The sequence below is a fragment of the Pseudorca crassidens genome, chromosome 21 (genome assembly GCF_039906515.1).
Source record: "Pseudorca crassidens isolate mPseCra1 chromosome 21, mPseCra1.hap1, whole genome shotgun sequence".
Taxonomy (NCBI): Eukaryota; Metazoa; Chordata; class Mammalia; order Artiodactyla; family Delphinidae; genus Pseudorca; species Pseudorca crassidens.
Window position 1 is genome coordinate 14,699,676 of NC_090316.1, and position 21,355 is coordinate 14,721,030.

Here is a 21,355-nt window from a genome sequence, read left to right on the forward strand (position 1 = left end):
CACAGCCCTGCCTCTTCCTTTTTCAAGGTGCTCTCACTCTCCGAAAAACCTGAAGGTTTAAACACCCTGAAGGCCTCAGAGGCAAAGGACAAATGGATATTTCACTCAAGTAAAAGACCACTAGTAGGGATATACTGTCCTCTCAAGTCACAAAAAGAGAAGCAGTATCAAATAATAGTTCAGATGAGGGATGGTTGCTTGGGTTTGAATCCTGGCCGTGCCATTTATTATGTGAGTAAACTTGAGCAAAATGTATTCAACTGCTCCAAGTTTCATTTTCCTTATTTGAAAAAAATGAGGCTAACCCATTTTAAAGGACTGTGATGAGAATTAAATGAGATAATTCTTAAGGGGCTTGCTGGCTAAATCTCTCTGTACGTATACAAAAACACAACTACTTATGTTATGTTGGATACATACTATTGGATACATACGAGGATCAGTTAGCTTTAAAAAGTCCTCATCCTACAGAAGAGACAGACAGTAAAAACTACAACCTGCAGAAGAAACTCGGGAAATTCTATAAAGCTGGCACTCTCCCCACAATACCTTCTCTTTCTTTCCCACTTCCGCTAGCTAACCTCATGGCTAACCCTTCTGCTTCCCTCTGTAATGTCATCATTATTGTTGCATTAAAAGGAGAGCTGTCAGGATGGAGTTATGTCCATTATGACACGCTGCCTTTGGGGCACATAAACTAGACTGTTTTATCTTTGTTGGTTTTAACTCGCTGCCTGCTCAACCGTCCTTCTCCTTCTACTACCCAACTGTTTTCAGCTGTCACATCCTACTCTCTCCCCCTAAGAAGTTAGATATTGTCCCTCAACCTGTCTTGCCTCTGTGGCTGGGGTCCTGCTTCAAATCAGGATAGATCTTTAACCATCAATCAAGATGGCCCATCACGTGATCGTAAGTGTGGCCCCGGCCAGGCACTGTTGCCGACATGTCCTCAGGTGATGTGACCAGGCCAAACACAGGCCCTGAATCTGTCATGACTTCCAGGTTCACTCCTTGAGAGCCAAAGCCTTCAGCCCACATCATGCCCAGCCCCAGCTCCCCTACCCTACCCTACCCTCCAAAGGCTAACCTTCAAGGTTTCTCCTTGGAGCACGGTTATTTCAGCTTTAGTTCAATTTCCTGTTAAATTTTCAATCCCAGCTACATTAGTTATCTCTAAAGTAGTTTTATCTTGATAGTCACAATGGACAGACAACTTGCATTAAGTATTTCACTAAGCAACAGGAAAGATTTCCCTCAACTCATACCAAGCAATTCTTTAAAATTTTGTTTTACTGTTTTTGCAACTTCGGACATTTTGCCCATGGCAAAAATAATGGTGTTAGGTTCCTAGTCTAGTTCATAAAAGCCTACTTAACCTATTATGTCTCCAAACAATAGTATTAACAGCAGTATTTCAACTGGTAAGGAACCTCCTAGGGGTAGGGCTTGACTTTTACTGCATTTGAAATATAAATACAGAATAAGTCACTGATAGTATTTTTGGTGATCTGTACTCAGAAGAACACCCCTAACTGGCAAGAGGATAAACAGGGAGGACACTAAAGCTGTTCTGTAGAACAGAAACAGAGGCATGTCCACGTCGGTAAGAGACTTCTCCAGATTAGCTACTGGGAGGACAAAAGGCAGTTTCAGTCCTTCCAAAGTGAAAATGTATATTAGGACCGAGTTGTCAAATCTCCTTTACTCACTAACTTTTTAAAAACAGTGCTTTCACAGACATTTCATTTCTTTCTCCAAAAAGCCCCATGAAGCTTATACACACACTCTTTGTCTCCTTTTACAATTTCTGAAAGATCGAAAAGGTACCTTAAATGGTCTGAAAAGCAGATACAGCTCCCGAGGTTTGATATCCAGAGGGAGACCACTGACAAAGAGAGTCCGGACCTGGAAGATAAATACAAGAGTGATCAAGGGAGTGGACAGTCATAGAATAGCTCACCTGAAATCCCCAAAACACATTTCTTCAAATACTCCTCGACTCCTACCTAATTCGTGCTCTTTCCATGACACAATGACTGCTCTAATTGCTCTAAGCCACTTCTTGAGTAGCTCTGTGTGATTTATCAGAGTGAATCACTTCTAGCTGATTTAAATTTACAAACTGACTTCTTTCCTAGCCATTGCCTGGTTCTAAAAATGTGAGGGGAAAAGAGGGTCCATAGGGCTTCCCTGGTGGCACAGTGGTTGAGAGTCCGCCTGCCGATGCAGGGGACACGGGTTCGTGCCTCAGTCCGGGAAGATCCCACATGCCGCGGAGCAGCTGGGCCCGTGAGCCATGGCCGCTGAGCCTCCGGGTCCGGAGCCTGTGCTCCGCAACGGGAGAGGCCACAACAGTGAGAGGCCTGCGTACCGCAAAAAGAAAAAAAAACAAGAGGGTCCATAATTAAAACATTAGCTTAAGGAAAACAAAAATGTCATGAGGACAGTAAATCTACCACTCCCCTCCGCTCTAATCAAATGAACACAGAATGTGGTTCAAAAATACAACTGAACCAATTTTTTTGTCCTACTTTGTCTTGTCATTGCTTCCCTCATTGGCATTGATAATTACAGTAATTTTAATAAATGCAGAAGTTTATTAAACAATTGAAATGTGTCTAAATAGTAGCCAAATGCATAACCCTGTGTCTGTTCAGTTCTGAAACAGCAGGGCAGACTTGGCTGTACCGTAAGGGCTACGGTACAAAATACGTACTTAATGTGTGCTAAAATACAGAACACAGATGACATTTCCAGCTGGGAGGATCAAAGTAAACGTGTGGGCATCTGAACGGAAACTTCAAGGAGAGGTAGGATTTTACCACATAGATATAAAAAGGTCAGGTGGGGAAGAGGCACAGGCAGAAAAAAAGCATTAACCAAGGCAATGAAGAGGGGGATGATAGCGCAGTGAATTCTGGGAGAAGGGGAGCCCAAAGAAGTGAACAGGTAGTAGAGGATCAAACCGAGGGGGGATGACGTCATCGGCTCAGGAATATGGTCTTGATTCAATAGGCAAGGAGTAAACACTGAATCATCATCACTACCACATTTTGTTTCTACTTATTTTAGTGAGTCTTTAGTCAGACCCACCCCCCAGCTTTGAGATATAGTTGACACATAGTATTAAGTTTCAAATGTACTTTTTGATCTAATAAACTTTTATGTACATTTCAAAATGATTACCACTACAGCATTAGCTAACACCTCCATCATACCACAAAATTACCATTTCTCTTTTTGTGATGAGAACACTTAAGACCTCCTCTCAGCGACTTTCAAGTACACCCATAATACAGTAGCTTAAATATACTCACAATACTGTGCATTAGATTCCCCAAAACTTGCTCAGCTTCTAACTGGAAGTCTGTATCCTTAGGTCAACATCTGCCCATTTTCCTCACCCTCCAGATCCAGGGAACTAACTAATCGACTCTGTTTTTATGAGTTCGGGTTCACCCCCATGTTTTCTATTCCTCTTCTCTACTCAAGCTGATACAACATGATCGAGTTCCTCATTAGAAATCACGTTACTACTCAAAGGAAAAAAAAAAAAAAATCAATGCTCAGTTGTAATGCCATTTGCATGTAGGTGTACAATAAACACTACGATCAAGTAAACAGCCCCAGAATCATGAGTGCCTTTTTATTATTTGCTTCTTTATACCTTAGACAGCTTTGGTGAGGTATAATTGACACATAAACTGTACATCTTGCTTTACAATACGTTTTGACATATGTATAACCTGTGAAACCATCACAGCCATCAAGATAATGAACATATCCATCACCCCCCCAAAAGTTTCCTTATCTCATGCTCCTTTAATCTTCCTTCTACCTTGTCCTACTATCCTCATCCCCACGCAATCACTCATCTGCCTTCTGTCACTACAGATTAGCATGTATGTTCTAAAGTTTCATACAAATGGAGCTATAAAGTAGGTTTCCTTTTTCGTCCGACTTCTTTCACTTTAGCATAATTATTCTGCGATTCATCCATGGTGCTGCATGTAACAATAGTCTCTTTTTATTTCTGAGTAGTATTCTGTGGTATGAACACTCACAGTTCATTTATCCATTCGCTTGTTTATGAGACACCAGGGTTATCTCTCGTTTTTGGCTTTTACAAATAAAATGACTATGAACGTTCATGTATCGATTTGTACAGGTCTTTGTGTGGACATATGTTTTCTTTCTTCTTGGATAAGTAGCTGAAAATGGAATAGCTGGATGATATGGTAGGTATATGCTTCAACTTTTAAGAAACTGCCCTTCAATTCCTTGTTTTACAGCCTAGAACATGATAAATGTTCTGTGTGTATGTAAAATAAATGAATATTCTGTTGCTGTTGGGTACAGTGTTTTATACATTTCAATTAAGGTCAGGTTTGTTGTTCAGTATACCTTTTGCCTCCCCCTTCTCTCTCAACTTTGCCAGTGATAAACACTCTTTCCACAGAACTTTCTTTATCAAAGCTGCTAAGGCTGAATTACTGACAACTGCCGAAGACATACACAAGGGAATTCTGCTATCCTGCGCGCCCTCTCTGCTATCCACATCCCTCTTCCCACGTTCCAGAAAGTGAACACCATGTGTTCTACTTGGTGGCTCCGGCCACGACAACCTGGATAGAGAAGGAATCCCAGCTTCCACTCGTTCAGATTTTGTTGAGTGCCCATTGTATCTGGCACTATGCCAGGTGGTGAATGGATTACATAGAGTTCCATGGAAATAATGATAAGCAGATCCTGTGTTTTAATCACTGTAGTACCATTTGTCCAGCAGGGAAGCTTAGCCATGTGACGGGTATCAATTAGGATCTGGGGAGTTAATTCAGGAAATCAACTATCATTTCTAGCAGTATTCTAAAGAAAAAGGCTTTAGAAACTTGCAAGTCAAACAATTTATCAAAAAAAAAAACAATAGAAATCTGGGAGTTAAATGAAAGATTACTTGATATAAATTAAGGCTCATCTACATCCATAAAATGTATTATGCAACCAATAAAAATTATGTTCAAGGAAAAAGTACATTCAGTTTTATTCTATAGAACAAAAAGCCAACACATGTATGTATATGGAAAGGGGGAAAAATACGCCATAGGATATATATGCCAAAAGGTTTATATCTACATTACTTAGTCCTGAATGGTGGAATAATAAGTGATTTTTTTTTTTTTTTTTTTTGGCTGTGCCGTGTGGCACGCGGGATCTTGGTTCCCCGACCAGGGATTGAACCCATGCCCCCTGCAATGCAAGCACAGAGTCTTAACCACTGGACCTCCAGCGAAGTCCTAATAAGTGATTCTGATATTTTTTATTAGCTTATTTGTATTTTCTATCTTTCTATAATAAGTATGTTTTAGAGACTATAAATGTACTGTTAGGTTGAGAACAGCCTACATTTTTTATTACTTTATTTAGGAAACCATAAATAATGTCAATATTTGTATCAACAAAAATTGTGAAGTTTATAAACTTTTTTATATATTTCAGAATTAGAAGATTCTTATCTCAGTATCTCAACAAAAAAAACCTGTTAAACATTAAAAAAACAACAAAAAAAAACCCCACTGAACTGATAGGCCTAAATTTGCCTCTCGCCCATGGATTAAAAAGAGACTCAAGGAAAAAAAAAAGAGACTCAAGGCCACTCTGTTTTGTTCATCAAATTAGAGGCAACTAAGATGTCTGACACTTTATTTATACATGGACACGAATTACATTTCATAGAATCTAGTGAAGCCCATTATTGTCTCAGAAACCTGCCAAGACATCTTATCTCTCAATGAAGAGCTATTCTCTCCTCTGACAGAACAGATAGACTGGCTAGGAAAAATAACTCTTAAATACTTACATTATGAAGTTATGAGGACAACTAAAGGTCTCTTAAATCCAAATGCTTGGAATCTATGTGTTCTGAATCCTTTCTAGACCTCCTCAGACTGGGAAACTCCATTAAGTTAAAAAAAAAAAACTCACTGATAATGAATGGAAAAAAAAACCCTCTTCCTGAATATCTAATTCATGCTTTTCTATGGTAACTGGGACCTAAAATCACGGGGATGTTTTAAAACATTTTAGTTTCCCTACTCTTCTCACCACCACTCGTTTTATCTGAGCCATTAAATAGTAAAGCACTTCCGGGTTTTGCCTTTGCTATGTCTATGGAAATCGCAAAGGTTAGACATGATTTTTTTTTTTTGAGTATCGATTGTTTAATCCACATTGATTGATAGTAAATCAAATAGATGAGAGGAAAAAGGCAATCTAATTCTGAATTTAATTGGCCATTCGGTTTAGTCAAATACCATGTGACTGCACGTGTGGACATGTAAAAGACATCTGCTCTGTCTGCTGGATTCCCTGATAGCCAGCAGTGCCGGGCAACAGCCTCTGCCTGAGGGCAGACATATGTGCAGAGAGCCCCGAGTCTATGCCCACCAACAGTGCAGGAGGATTCCCTTTCTTAGACATGATACTTGCTTGCAGGAAGCTTACTGTCACTGAAGGAATATGCAGCTTTCTGTGACAAGAGGAAGCCTAGCTCATTCACAGAGTAAACAGTTAGAACCCAAACAATGAGATCAAAGTTTAAGAGACATGTAAGATCCATGATCAAATACTCAGAAAAAAGCGCCCCAAAACAAACGAATGATGCCAAATGAACTTTGTCGCAGGTCAATCGTTTTCCAGGGCAACCCTTAATTTAACAGCATTGTCTATGGACACAGATGTGCCTGGCACCACGCCTTTAGCATTGCAGATGTTTACTTTATCAGACACATGGGGAAACACATTTCTTAGTCAAGGACACAACACGCCTCATAGAAGTTCAAGATGTGAAGCTGCTGACAGCTCTGTCCCAAAGGGACGCTAATGGATTCTGTGGATGTACCTCCAACTTCATTTCTACCCCAGCAGGATTGAAAGAAGAAATGCTAGGAGAAATCGTCCTGTGCGGGTCAGTCAGCGCAAAGGCCTTCTTGGCTCAGCCATTATCAACCATTCCTGCAGAGGCCACAGTTACATTTTGGATAACACCAGCTGTGTGTTCTTAAATGGCACTGCCAGCTCCCACGGGGATAGACAAGTCACACTTCAGTGACTGACTTCTAAACTCTAATTCAGTAAGTAAAGTCACTGTGTCCGTCTTGGGCTTTCCTGGACAGAAAGGCCAAAACAGACCCTGAAATGGAAACGCCCGCCCTTTAACAAAAAACACGCATGATCTTGTAGGTAATCTAGACATTAAAATAAAAACCAATAGACAAATGCTTGTTAAATTCTGTATATAATTTCAGTAGAATGCACACTTTTCAGCAAGCGGTCACAGCCAGTAAACACAGTGTCCCAAGACTATGGGCATTTTCTGTGGACATTTTAATCGTTTGTAAAAAGGTCTGAGACATCATCTCTAGCTGCTATGAGCTGACGTCTTGAGGTTCCTCTTAAATCCTCGGATTGGGAAAGGCACCTTCACATTTTCTAATGACTCATGAATAACTGTATAATCATTTATCTGAAATATCCTAAAACCCATGGGGGTGCTTCTATGATCATCTATCCTCTGCAAACTTTCTCTCCACCTATCCACATTCTCACACATACAAATGTAGACTTCTAAAAGCAGCTTTCAAATGTGTTGTATGTTTAAATCATTCTTTTGGTGTAACTGTTTTTTGAAACATATGCAAGTGGATTCCCAGGTGAGATCTTGCAGTGGGCATTTTAGAGGGTGAAAGCGCTTTTCTGGGTAGTGTGTAGCACAGTCCTAAGCACACAGTATTAAATTTTCCCTTGATTTTAGAAATCTGCAGAGTACCATTGTATTCATGGGAAACGGCAAGTGTTTGCTTGTCAACGCCTCTGGTGATGACATGGCAAACAAAATGAGGTGATCATACTTCCCAGTCACAATCATATCAGTACAGTTACAACATCAAATGATAAACACTCATGTGACAAAAAGTCAGAAAAAATTAACGTTCTAAGAGACAGAAATTTAGATGAAAAAGAGAAATGAGACAAAAAGGGAGAAAAATGAAAAACAGACTGAAATCACATAAAAATCGCAGACATAAAAAGTCATAAACAGACCACAGAAAATTCAGGACTGTACACCTATTAACAAGGAGAGAACGATCAGTACATGGGAAACAGTAAAATCACTCACATTTCTACTAATGACTGAAACATACTTTTTGTTTGCTTAAATAAGTCCAATTTCAAAGGTAAATGAGTAATTCACAAAAAGTTTGAGAAAATGCTCAAACTCTTGCACATTTAAAATGGTGAGCAGATATCCTTATCTACTGATATAGAACAAGGTTTCTGATTATTAAGTAAAAAAGCAAACACCAGAAATTGCCCATAATCCCACTAATTCTTTCAGTGTTTTTAAGTACATGTGCAGGTAAAAAAAAAAAGGTACTAAAAGAATATATAATGCATTAACTATTGAATTAATAATGGGGAGGGAAGGTGGGATTACAAAGAACTTTCATTTTATATGTTTGTACCCTCTGGTATTTAAATATTTATAAGCATAAACTATTTCTTAAAAAAAAAAAAAACACAAGCCCAAATAAATCTCCTTTCTTTGAAAATATAAACCTTGGGTCCTTCCCATACACTTTTGTCCTTAGAAATTCTCATCTTCTGCCTGTCCTTGCTCCAAAGGGACAAACTTGATCTAGTAGAAATACACATTTACGTAACTTGCTTCACATTTCTATTCTGACCATCAGTGAGTGTTTCTCTGTACTTACTCTAAAAATAAAATCTAACCCAAAAAAGGGCACTAGTGACTCTAAGCTAAGGCCCTAGGCGCAGGAGATCCATCCTAGCTTCAGGCAAAGGGGTGTTCTTGCTTTGTGATCAACCTTCTTCTCACTAGGACAAGAACAGAGGAATCACTCACTTTCCAACATCCAAGAAGTGCCTTATCTCTTGAGACCATGAAATAAACGTGGTTTCAGGGGCAGAGAAGTTAAAAAGAGCTCCACGTATGTGTGGCAGTATAAGTCCCATAGAGCTGGGTTGTTTAAACACACGAGGCTGGGGCAGGGGATCTGAGTGTTCCAGAGCCCTGTAAGTTTTACACTCTGGTTAAATAATAATAAACTATTTTATTCTTTTTAAATAAAGTGTAAGTAGATTTAGTTCTTTGCTTATTCTATAAGCACCAGCTGAAAACCCAAACTGCAAGACTGAACCACGCTGAGGACTGCTGGTCCTCTCAGTTCCAAAGAAGGCTTTGCTGGCCTGCTATGATTTCCCATTCGTATCTTTTTTTTTTAAATACATTTATTTATTTTGTTTATTTTTGGCTGCGTTGGGTCTTCGTTGCTGTGCACGGGCTTTCTCTAGTTGCGGCGAACAGGGTCTATTCTTTGTTGCAGTGCACGGGCTTCTCATTGCGGTGGCTTCTGTTGTTGCCACCGGGCTCTACGGGCTCTAGAGTGCAGGCTCAGTAGTTGTGGTGCACAGGCTTAGCTGCTCAGCAGCATGTGGGATCTTCCCGGACCAGGGCTCGAACCCGTGTCCCATGTATTAGCGGGCGGATTCTTAACCACTGCGCTACCAGGGAAGTCCTCCCATTCGTATCTTGCCACCACAGAAATGGATTACCACAATCATTAAAATGGCCTGCCTGGTATTTAATTCTGGTTGCAGCTCAGCAGAAACTGACCAGCCTTTGGTCAAGCTCCAGTTTCTTCTTGGCATTGGTTTCAAATTGGACAGGTGGTCAAGTTCCTTTTTCATGACAATGGCCACCTACTGGACTTAAAGACTTGCTCCTTTTCTAGCCCTGAGAAAGTTTGTTTTGGTTCAGGAGGCCAGGCTGCTACAGACACCAAGGACTGACTAACCGTAGGATAAAAGGGCCACTAAGCTGTTGTTATGGACTCCCAGCTTTGTTTTAGCTTTAAATGGATAACTGTTCTATCCTTTCTAAAGAAAAAAGCCACATAATTACCCACAATGCACGACTCCCTAGTTTTGAGGGATCCACTAGTGTTTGCCCCAAGTGCTATTCAGTTGAATATCCTATCTGTATAACCAAATTGATAGCTTTATTTAAGGCCCATGGAAACCAGGGTCCCCCTTTGCCAAGGTGATCAGAAAGTTTCCACTAACTTATGAGGTAAAGGAGGAAGACTCAGGGGAGAACATAGTGAAGAAAGAGAAACATCACGTTTCATAAACTCGTACGTACAGGGCTCAGAAAATGGACAGAGAACTGGGCCACAAGTTAGCACTAGGTACACCATGCTTCTACTCTCATTCTGGAGGAGCTTATCCCAGTCCAACCCAATATCAATTTAAAATCAGTTGGTCTCAAACTCTCACCTTGATAGGACTTCTTAAAACCAAAGTCTAATCTAGGCCATTCCTCACATCTGTTATATTTTTAAAAGGATAAGACAAATCAAGAATTTCTAGGGTTTGAAACTGCCCAAGTATAGGCAGAGGTGTCTGTACACATAAGCGCTTAACCGCATTAAGAAATTTTCTAAGTGCTGTCAGACACAAAGAGAGGTGGGTACCAGAGGCAAATTAGGAATTCAGGGTCTGAATTAGCCTAGATAGGAAACTAGGGGTGTGTGTGTGTGTGTGTGTGTGTGTGTGTGTGTGTGTGTGTGTGTGTGTGTGTGTGTGTGTGTGTGTGTGTGTGTGTGTGTGTGTGTGTGTGTGTGTGTGTGTGTGTGTGTGTGTGTGTGTGTGCGCGTGCGCGCGAGAACTTAGCCACATTATTAAGAAATTCACTGAGTGCTGTCAAACACAATATATGGTTGTCAAGTCCTTCGAGAAGCTCCTTATAAAGGTAGGAAGCTTTACCCTTTAACACCCCACCATGGCTTCTCCAAGTTCCTTTAGTCAATTTTCTGATGGCTTATTCTGTTTTAACACTGGTTAACCCATGGAATCGTACTCTTTATCCAATTACACTGCACTGTTTACATTGCTAAAACATGAAGATTTTTCATTGGATACGTTATCCAGTACATTATAAACAGAAGTTTGTATTCTGATGCCCCAAAGTGCAGTTACCCTTAGGGTTTTTTAATCCTATAGTGTACCCTAAAATTGTATGTCAAAAAGATCCCTTGGGCTACCCACAATACAGACTATTCCATGGTCTAACAAAATGAAATATAAGACAAAAATATACAGAAATATTATCAAAATTCTAAGACCTCTCTCTCTTTCTCTTTCGGCATAGTTTGGGTGACTGTGATTGTCATTTTACAAAGCAGACCTCTTGGGGAAAAAAATTTTTTTTACTTCATTTTACTCCTCCCAAACTGCAGAGAAAAACTATCGCAGACAGCACAGGGTTCTTCATAGTCACTTAAAGTACTGGAAAAAATTAGCAGGGGCAAGATTATGGTCCTAACACTGCCCAGGGGTCTAATGCATTTATTGCTTTTGATATCAGTAGTGGACAAACTCCATCTGAGGAAGTTGATCCCACTGTCAACTTTAGCTCACAATGCATTCTAAATAACCACCCACAATGCACCATAGTTCTAACAACTACAGAAGCTGTGAGAACTGCAAAACCAAAAGGCTATGGGAAAAATGTTTGCTTCCCAATGTTTAGTCATGGGAAACTACCCAATATACACCTTGAAATTCTTTGCTGCTAGGTCAGTACACCTTCAAAATCAAAGTTCTTCCCCACACGACAGTGGTGAGCATCCCAGTACTTAGCAGTAGATGCTAAGTATCTACAGGATGAACTAAATGAGTGAATCTAAGTATTAAGTCACAGTACTAGGAGTGAGGCATAAAAGAGGCAAGTAACCCATAAATATCCAGTTGTGAATGAGTATGAAGAAGTGAAGTCACTGTGACTTTTTAATGTGTACTCAGGAGATGAAGTACTCAAGGCAGTAAAGCATATGTAGTAAAAACAAAATGAAACCAACAACAAAAAAAAGAAAGACAAAGAAAAGGAGTCACATGAGCCAGGCTGCTGAGACTTAAACCCTACTTCTCCAACTAGCTATGCACCTTGGACCAGTCACTTAACTTCTCCATTCACAAGTTTCCTCATCTGGAAAATCGAGACAACACTGGTAACCCAGGTGTGGCAGTCTTAAATTATGTCCAGAAAATCTTTGACACTCCTCCATTCATAACGTAGAACTTAATTCCTTTCCCCTTCAGCACGGGCTTCACTTAGTGACTCCCTTCTAATGAAAAGAATATGGCCGAAGTGACAGTGTGTGACTTCTAGCAACTGGGTAAAAAAAGGCACTATGGACTTCCCTGGTGGCGCAGTGTTTGAGAGTCTGCCTGCCAATGCAGGGGACACGGGTTCGAGCCCTGGTCTGGGAGGATCCCACATGCCATGAAGCAACTAGGCCCGTGAGCCACAACTGCTGAGCCTGCGCGTCTGGAGCCTATGCTCCGCAACAAGAGAGGCCGCGACAGTGAGAGGCCCGCGCACCGCGATGAAGAGTGGCCCCCGCTTGCCGCAACTAGAGAGAGCCCTCGCACAGAGGACCCAACACAGCCAAAAATAAATATAAATAAAAAAAGGCACTGTGACTTCTTCAGTAGAAAACTCTCTTAAATCATTCACTATGGGTGAAGCCAGGTACCATGTCATGAGGATATCCAAGAAGCTCTATGGGGAGGGCTACATGATGATGGACCAAAAGCTACACAAGCAAGTCGTCCTGGAAGCAGATTTTCCAGCCCTAACCAAGTCTTCAGATGACTGCAGCCCCAGCTAAAAATGTCTTGAGGTTTATCAATTTTGTTTATCTTTTCAAAGAACCAGCTTTTAGTTTCATTGAACTTTTCTATTGCTTTGTTTCTGTTTCATTTATTTCTCCTCCGATTTTTATGATTTCTTTCCTTCTGCTAACTTTGGGTTTTGTTTGTTCTTCTTTCTTTTGTTGCTCTAGGTGTAAGGTTAGGTTGGAAAGAGGGCTCAAATCAATAAAATGAGAAATGAAAAAGGAGAAGTTACAATGGACACCACAGAAATACAAAGGATTTTAAGAGACTACTACAAGCAACTATATGCCAATAAAGTGGACTACCTAGAAGAAATGGACAAATTCTTAGGAAGGTACAATCTCCCAAGACTGCACCAGGAAGAACTAGAGAATATGTACAGACCAATCACAAATACTAAAATTGAAACTGTGATTTAAAAACTTCCAACAAACAAGAGTCCAGGACCTGATGGTTTCACAAGTGAATTCTATCAAACATTTAGAAAAGAGTTAACACCTATCCTTCTGGAACTCTTCCAAAAACTTGCAGAGGAAGGAACACTCCCAAACTCATTTTTTGAGGCCACCATCACCCTGATACCAAAACCAGACAAAGATACCACAAAAAAAGAAAATTACAGGCCAACATCACTGATGAACACAGACCCCAAAATTCTCAACAAAATACTAGCAAACCGAATCCAACAGCACACTAAAAGGAGCATACACCACAGTCAAGTAGGATTTATTCCAGTGGCGCAAGGATTTTTTCATTCTCTGCAAATCAATCAGTGTGATACACCACATCAACAAATTGAAGAATAAAAACCATATATATGATCATCTCAATAGATGCAGAAAAGGCTTTTGACAAAATTCAACACCAATTTATGATAAAAAACGCTCCAGAAAGTGGGCATAGACGGAACATACCTCAACATAATAAAGGCCATATATGACAAACCCACAGCTAACAACATGCTCAACAGTGAAAAGCTCGAAGTATTTCCTCTAAGATCAGGAACAAGACAAGGATGTTCACTCTTGCCACTTCTATTCAACATAGTTTTGGAAGTCCTAGCCATGGCAGTCAGAAAAAGAAATACAAGGAATCCAAATTGGAAAAGAAGAAGTAAAACTGTCATTGTCTGCAGATGACATGATACTATACATGGAAAATTCTAAAGATGCTACCAGAAAACTACTAGAGCTCATCAATGAATTCAGTAAAGTTGCAAGATACAAATTAATACACAGAAACCTACTGCATTTTTATACACTAACAATGAAAGTTCAGAAAGAGAAATTAAAGAAACAATTCCCTTTACCAGCACATCAAAAAGAATAAAATACCTAGGAATAAATTTACCTAAGGAGGCAAGACCTGTACACTGAAAACTATAAGATGCTGATGAAAGAAATAGAAGATGATACAAACAGATGGAAAGATACACCATGTTCTTGGATTCGAAGAGTCAATACTGTCAAAATGACTATACTACCCAAGGCAATCTACAAAGTCAATGCAATCTCTATCAAATTACTATGGCATATTTTTTTTAACAGAACTAGAACAACAAAAAAAAAATCTTAAAATTTGTAATGGAGATACAGAAGACCCCGATTAGGCAAAGCAATCTTGAGAAAGAAAACCAGAACTGGAGGAATCAGGCTGCCTGACTTCAGACTATACTACAAAGCTACATTCATCAAAAGAGTATGATACTGGCATAAAAACTTATATATATATCAGTGGAACAGGATAGAAAGCCCAGAAATAAACCCATGCACATAGGGCCAATTAATCTGCAACAAAGGAGGCAAGACTATACAATGGAGAAAAGACAGTCTCTTTGATAAATGGTGTGGGAAAACTAGACAGTTACATGTAAAAGAATGAAATTAGAACATTCTTTAACAGCATACACAAAAATAAACTCAAAATGGATTAAAGACCTAAATATAAGACCAGATCCTATAAAACTCTCAGAAGAAAACACAGGCAGAACGCTCTTTGACATAAATCACAACAAAATCTTTTTTGATCCGTCTCCTAGGGTAATGGAAATAAAGACAAAAATAAACAAATGGGACCTAATTAAACTCAAAAGCTTTTGCACAGCAAAGGAAACCATAAACAAAATGAAAAGACAATCCACAGAATGGGAGAAAATATTTGCAAAGGATGGGACTGACAAGGGATTAATATCCAAAATTTGCAAACAGGTCATGCAGCTCAATATCAAAAAACAAACAAACAAAAAAAGAACCCAATCAAAAAATGGGCAGAAGGCCTAAACAGACATTTCTCCAAAGAAGACATACAGATGGCCAGGAGGCAAGTGAAAAGATGCTCAACATCGCTAAGTATTAGATAAATGCAAATCAAAACTACAATGAGATATCACCTCACACCAGTCAGAATGGCCACCATCAAAAAGTCTACAAACAATAAATGTGGGAGATGTGGAGAAAAGGGAACCCTCCTACACTGTTGGTGGGAACGTAAATTGGTACAACCACTATGGAAACAGTATGGAGGTTCCTTAAAAAACTAAAAAAAGAGCTACCATATGATCCAGCAATCCCACTCCACAGTATGTGTGTATATATACACACACACACACACACACACAAACACACATATATACACAGTATATATCCAGAGAAAACCATGGTTCAAAAGGATACATGCACCCCAATGTTCACTGTTCACTGTTCACAATCATCAAGACATGGAGGCAACCTAAATGTCCATCGACAAATGAATGGATAAAGAAGATGTGCTACATATATACAATGGAATATTACTCAGCCATTAAAAAGAATGAAATAATGCCATTTGCAGCAACATGGATGGACCTGGAGATTATCATACTAAGCAAAGTAAGTCAGACAGAGAAAGACAAATATCATATGATATCACTTATATGCAGAACCTTAAAAAAAATGATACAAATGAACTTATAAAACAAACTCACAGACTTAGAGAACGAACTTATGGTTACCAGGGGGAAAGGGTGGTGGTGGTGGGGAATAGATTGGGAGTTTGGGACATGTACACACTAGTATATTTAAAATAGATAACCGACAAGGACCTACTGTATAGCACAGGGAAAAAAAATGTTTCGAGTCCACCCTCATGAGAGATCCTGAACTAGACGCACCTAGCTAAGCATCCTAAATTCCTAACCCTTAGAAACTGAAATAATAAATGTTCATTCTTTAAGCTGCTAAATTTGGGGGTAATTCTTTACACAGAGTTGTCACTATGATTAAATAAGCTAAATAAAGAGTTCAGTGCCTGGTTCACAGTAAGGACTCAGAAAATGTTACCTATATTAAGGTGGGTTACAACAATCAAAAAGGAAATGTATTTTCATGCTCCAAAGGCAACTCTAAGAGAGGCTGCAACTGACAGTACTATCACACAACCGTTATACACAGGCTTAAAGTGGACAAGAGAGAAAACAAAAATACGTTTACAGAGCAAGAGGAACTAACAAGTTAAACTAGAAGTACTGTCCAAATTATGAATCCCAATAGTGTGGCTCAAAGTCCCTTCACTACCCTCTTTCTCCTCTTTCGAAGGCCATGAGTACATCCCATTCTGACCAGCAGCCCAGCCTCCTGCTATTAATGCATCCTCCTAGACTCCTTTTCTCCTTCCTTTCTTTCTTGTTTAGCTTCCATCACATCAGGAAGTTCTCTTTTTCATTCTATTTCTGAGATTTAAAAAAAATCAAGTCTGATAGGTTCAAGCACTCCTATCAAAGAAAAGTAGTAAGGAAAAGGAAAAGTAATAAGGAAAAAGAATGTTAACAAATTGTGAAGTGGTATTAGGCAAATCATCGGTCTCTAAAATCTTTAAACTTGGACATAGTAACACCTGCCTTCTTCCTACTTACTTTAATGGTAAAATTAAAAGTAGGAGCTAACTTCTTGATTAAGTATTAGTATTCAAAGTATATTAGAAGTACATTTTATTCAATTTCATAACATTTAATCTATTTAATTACTACTTTTTATTGGAGATAATATATATGTTAGCTACATTATACATTGATTAATGTCCACAACTCATTAAATTATCCATTTGATTAATATTCGTATCAGACTGTATCATCTCATAGGACATAAAAATAATGACAATACCGTGCTGGTGAGGATGTGGGGAAACCGAATCTCTCATTCACACTGATGGTGGGAATGTAAAAAGGTACAACCACCTTAGAAAATATTACCGTTTGGCAAGTTCTTTCCCAACGAAAGGTGCAATTACCATATAACCTAGTAATTGCATTCTTGGGCAATTATCCCAGAGAAAAACTTATGTTCACACAAAAAAACCTGTCCACAAGCATTCACAGATGCTTTATTCATAATAGCCAAGAACTGGAAATAAGCCAGATGTCGTCCAATGGGGGAATGGTTAAACAAACTGTGGTATACCAGTATCCATGGAATACTACTCAGCAATAAAAAAAATGTTAACACAAATAAGTTGGATGAAACTCAAGGGAATTATGTTTAGTAAAAAAGAAAAAGAAAAAAGAAAAAAACCCAGCAATTCCTAAAGGTTACGTACTACACAATCTCATTCATTTAACATTCTTGAAATGACAAAATTCTAGAGATGGAAAACCGATGAGTCTGTGGAAGTCAGAGACAAAGAGGGAGTGAGGGGTGAGAAGGAAGGTGTATATTACAAAGGCAATTACAGGGATCCGTGTGGTGATGGGACTGTTCCACATCTTAACTGTGGTGGTGGATACACAAACATGCACGTGGGATAAAACTGCATAGAACAAAACACGTACATGTAAAACTGGGGAAATCTAAATAAAATGAGTGGATTGTATCACTGTCAATTCTTGGTTGTGATATGGTGCTACATTTTGGTAAGATGTTATCATTAGGGAAAACCAGGCAAAGGGCACACAGGATCTCTCTGTATTACTTCTTAGAACTGTATGTGAACCTACAATTATCTAAAAGTAAGTTTAAACAAATTTAAGTATATTTTTTAAAACTTTGACATAAATAATTATATAAACATCAGTCAAGAGACTTACATCAGTTGGTAAAACTAGCCGATGAAACTATATGGTTACGGATTCACATGCATTTCTATTTTAAAGTACTATCAGAAGAAGACCGGTATTTTTCCTATTAAACTTTTAATTGATAAGATTCCATATTGTAAAAGACATTAGAATGAAACAAATGTGACTTTTTAAAAAAAAAAAGAGTGTATTGGGCTTCCCTAGTGGCGCAGTGGTTGAGAGCCCACCTGCCGATGCAGGGGACACGGGTTCATGCCCCGGTCCGGGAAGATCGCACATGCCGCGGAGCGGCTGGGCCTGTGAGCCATGGCCGCTGAGCCTGCGCGTCCAGAGCCTGTGTTCCGCAACGGGAAAGGCCACAACAGTGAGAGGCCCGAGTACGGCAAAAAAAAAAAGAGTGTATTTTACTCAATTTATAACGTTCCTGATTTGTTCAATCACTACCTTTTATTGTACTACATATCTTAGTTATATTCTATTTTATTATCCATACCTCATTTAAAATTCATCTCATATGATATAGAAAATAAAAATTGCAAATATAAAAATTTTAAATATTTTAAACTACTACCAGGTGAAAAACTTGGGAGGGTCACAGAGACTCCCACAGAGCATAGAAACATATTATATGCAGGCTATATTTTGTATTAATAGGGCTTTAGGTGAACTTACTAAGAACCACCCACTTTTCTAAACCTATTTCTACATGAGAATTTCAGCCAATATTTGTTTGCATTTAAAATGCCACATGACTGAAACACAAATTTTTAAAATACAATCTATTTTAGGTTGGCTACCTCCTCTAATTTATAAACTAGTTAGTTTACTGCAAAGCCCAGTGCTTATAACACATTCTTCCAGTAAAAGAGAAAACTTCAATGTTCAAGTCTGGATCACCTCCTAGCTTTTCCAATGGTAGGAATTTTCAATTCCAGAATACATTCTATATACTTAGGCTATGACTTATAATCTCCCAGCCTACTACAGGTACTACCTCTCTAGTGATACATATTTGTTTGATTTGATAACCACCTATAATCATATCTATTTCCCATTTGTGCAGTCATTTCAATCAAGTCAATATTAAGCTTATATATTACTTATGTGTGTGTATAATGATGTAAAGGGATGCCGGTCTCAGAACACTTGGCATGACTTACAAGCAGGACTGTATGTGTTGGCTGGAAGTACTGAAAGATATAACAAATGTCAGAAGAGAAATGATGAGGTTTGAGGTTGAGAAATAACTGAGATTAATAAAAGTATAATATATGCTTTCCAAATGGATCTAAAATGTTTCAAAGTTTATTAGATATTTTATCTGGGTTCTCACAGCACTGTAACTTTTCAATTTCTATAATGGAAGGAAAAGACCACTAAATTGAGCCAAGTAATTTAAGTCACATTTCTGCTTCAGAACTAGCTGTTGAGGGCTTGGGCATGAACTCTCTGAGCCTCAGTTTGCTTATTTATAAAAGGAAGGTGTGGAATAGTTCATCTCCAGGTTCCATCCCAACTCCAAAGGTATAGTGAAAGGAAAAGAAAGGCTTTTGGTGAAAGCATACTGGGGTCAAAGGACATCAGTCAAGAAGACCTAGTTCTTGCCATTGAGAACCTCTCAATCAAGCCCTTGGAATATATATTTCATTGTTTTTACAAGTATATTTTTTTAAATTGTGTGTTTTTATTCACAGTAATAAAGGAGAATGTCATCTTAAGCCACAAATTTAAAGAATTCAGCAGAATTGTTAGCACAAAACAAGGTAAATGGGCTCCAGAGTTACTGATAGATCAAAGAATCTGATGAACCGACAGCAGAACACTCATGACTGAATCTATCTGTATTGGTTTTTTCCCTCCTGAGAAAGAGTGACTTAGTAGAGCACAGTGTTTAAGCCCACAAACTCTGCAGGCAGACTGCCTGAACTTGAACCCCAGCTGACACACCTATTAGCTAAATGGTCTTGGACAACACAGTAACTAATCGGAGCCTCGGTTTCCTCACTGGTAACATGGGGGACAGAATAAAACCTACTCCATAGGGTTGCGAAGAAGACTAAATACATGAATATTTGTAAAGCATATAGAAAAGCAAAAAAAAAAAAAAAGAAAAAAGAAAAGAAAAGCACCTGGCACATAGTAAGCATTATATAAGTTTTTGTTAAATAAGTAAATATAACCCTTCAACTGCTGTGAAGTAATACTTTTTGCTGGCGGGGCAAAATAACACTAAAGAATGAAATTATTCAAGTCCAAAACTTAGGACTTCATTTAGCCCAAGATACTTAGAAAAATTACCCATAAAACGGTTTTTCAACAATAGCTATTAAGGAAAAAACATGACCACTGAACAAACTGCACACACCACTTAAGACACAAATATTCCCTTATTAATACTGAATGTCCAGAGTGAAATGTTGCTGCTCATACTACCTCCACGCCCTTTCAGGAACTTCTCATAGAGTTCCTTTTCAAGGTTTAACGCGTGAATGAAAATATGCATGTATAATACGACATATTTGTAAAGAACACAAAACAGTACTCTTTCCAGAAACCAGCTCTATATTTTCCATTTTGTGAACTTCACACAGCTCAGGCAGGTTCCAAAACTGTTCTTCTCCAATTGAGGAAGAATTCTCAAAATTGTCAGAACCCGGGGGCATGTGAAGGATCTTTCCTAGTGGACATGACTTGACCTGTCAGTGATCTCCCTGGAACCCGGTGTGCCGTCCAGGCTCTGGGTAGGACACAGGCTGAAATACGCACAGCCAAAACAGTTTTCACAGTGCCAGAGCCTGTGTTCTAATAAGACCAAATAAAGGTACAAGCAACTTTCCAGATTGTGCTGTCCTGTGGTGCCAAAACTTCTCACTCATTCTTCCAAACGGCCACATCTCAGCCATTAAAGGATAACTTATTTGGAACCTCGTGAAAGACACTCCTAATGTATACATTCTATACAGCAGAATATAAAACATCATCAGAAAACTAAAAAACATTGAGCTACAATACACCAATGACTTAAAACCTTTTTAGTGTAGTTAACACTACACATCACATGCAATACACTTTTTTGCTAAGTGAGATGTGTCCCAGGTACTAGGAAACCAGGGAACCTCATCCCTTTAACACTATCCAAGCGTAAGCAGTGCTTAGACAACTGGCCCGTAACTCGCAGATGACCCTGCAAGGCTGGCACAAGCACCATTTTTTTTTCCTCCAAATGTCTTAATCTGTGCTAGAGAGTGTCCCATTCATCAGAACATAATAAAATTTAAAACTATCAGAAATTTAAAATTTTATTTGCAATGCCATCTTATGGCTCAAAGATGTTAAAAACAGAATATAAGATACACATGCACACACATTTGGTTGTGGAAATGAATAAAGACACAAACAAAATTACTGTTTTTCTAACCTCACAATCAGCCCTGCTAATAACATGCATCAGTTTCTTCCAACTACATGAAAACAAAATTCCCAAGCCTCTGGCCTTCAAGTATTCATAATTATGATTCCTTCCTTTTCTGCAACATCTCTTCCCTGGGC

At 38.8% G+C, this 21,355-nt stretch overlaps 1 protein-coding gene across 5 annotated transcripts in view; it reads right to left on the reverse strand.

Annotated features, from left to right (window-relative positions):
• RBPMS (RNA binding protein, mRNA processing factor) overlaps positions 1-21,355 on the reverse strand; it is a 186,668-nt gene that overhangs the window by 105,789 nt on the left and 59,524 nt on the right. For all 5 annotated transcript variants that reach the window (XM_067721756.1, XM_067721753.1, XM_067721752.1 and 2 more), the window contains exon 2: positions 1,828-1,905. In XM_067721756.1, the coding sequence (XP_067577857.1) occupies positions 1,828-1,905 (78 nt within the window). The remainder of the gene's footprint in view (positions 1-1,827; positions 1,906-21,355) is intronic.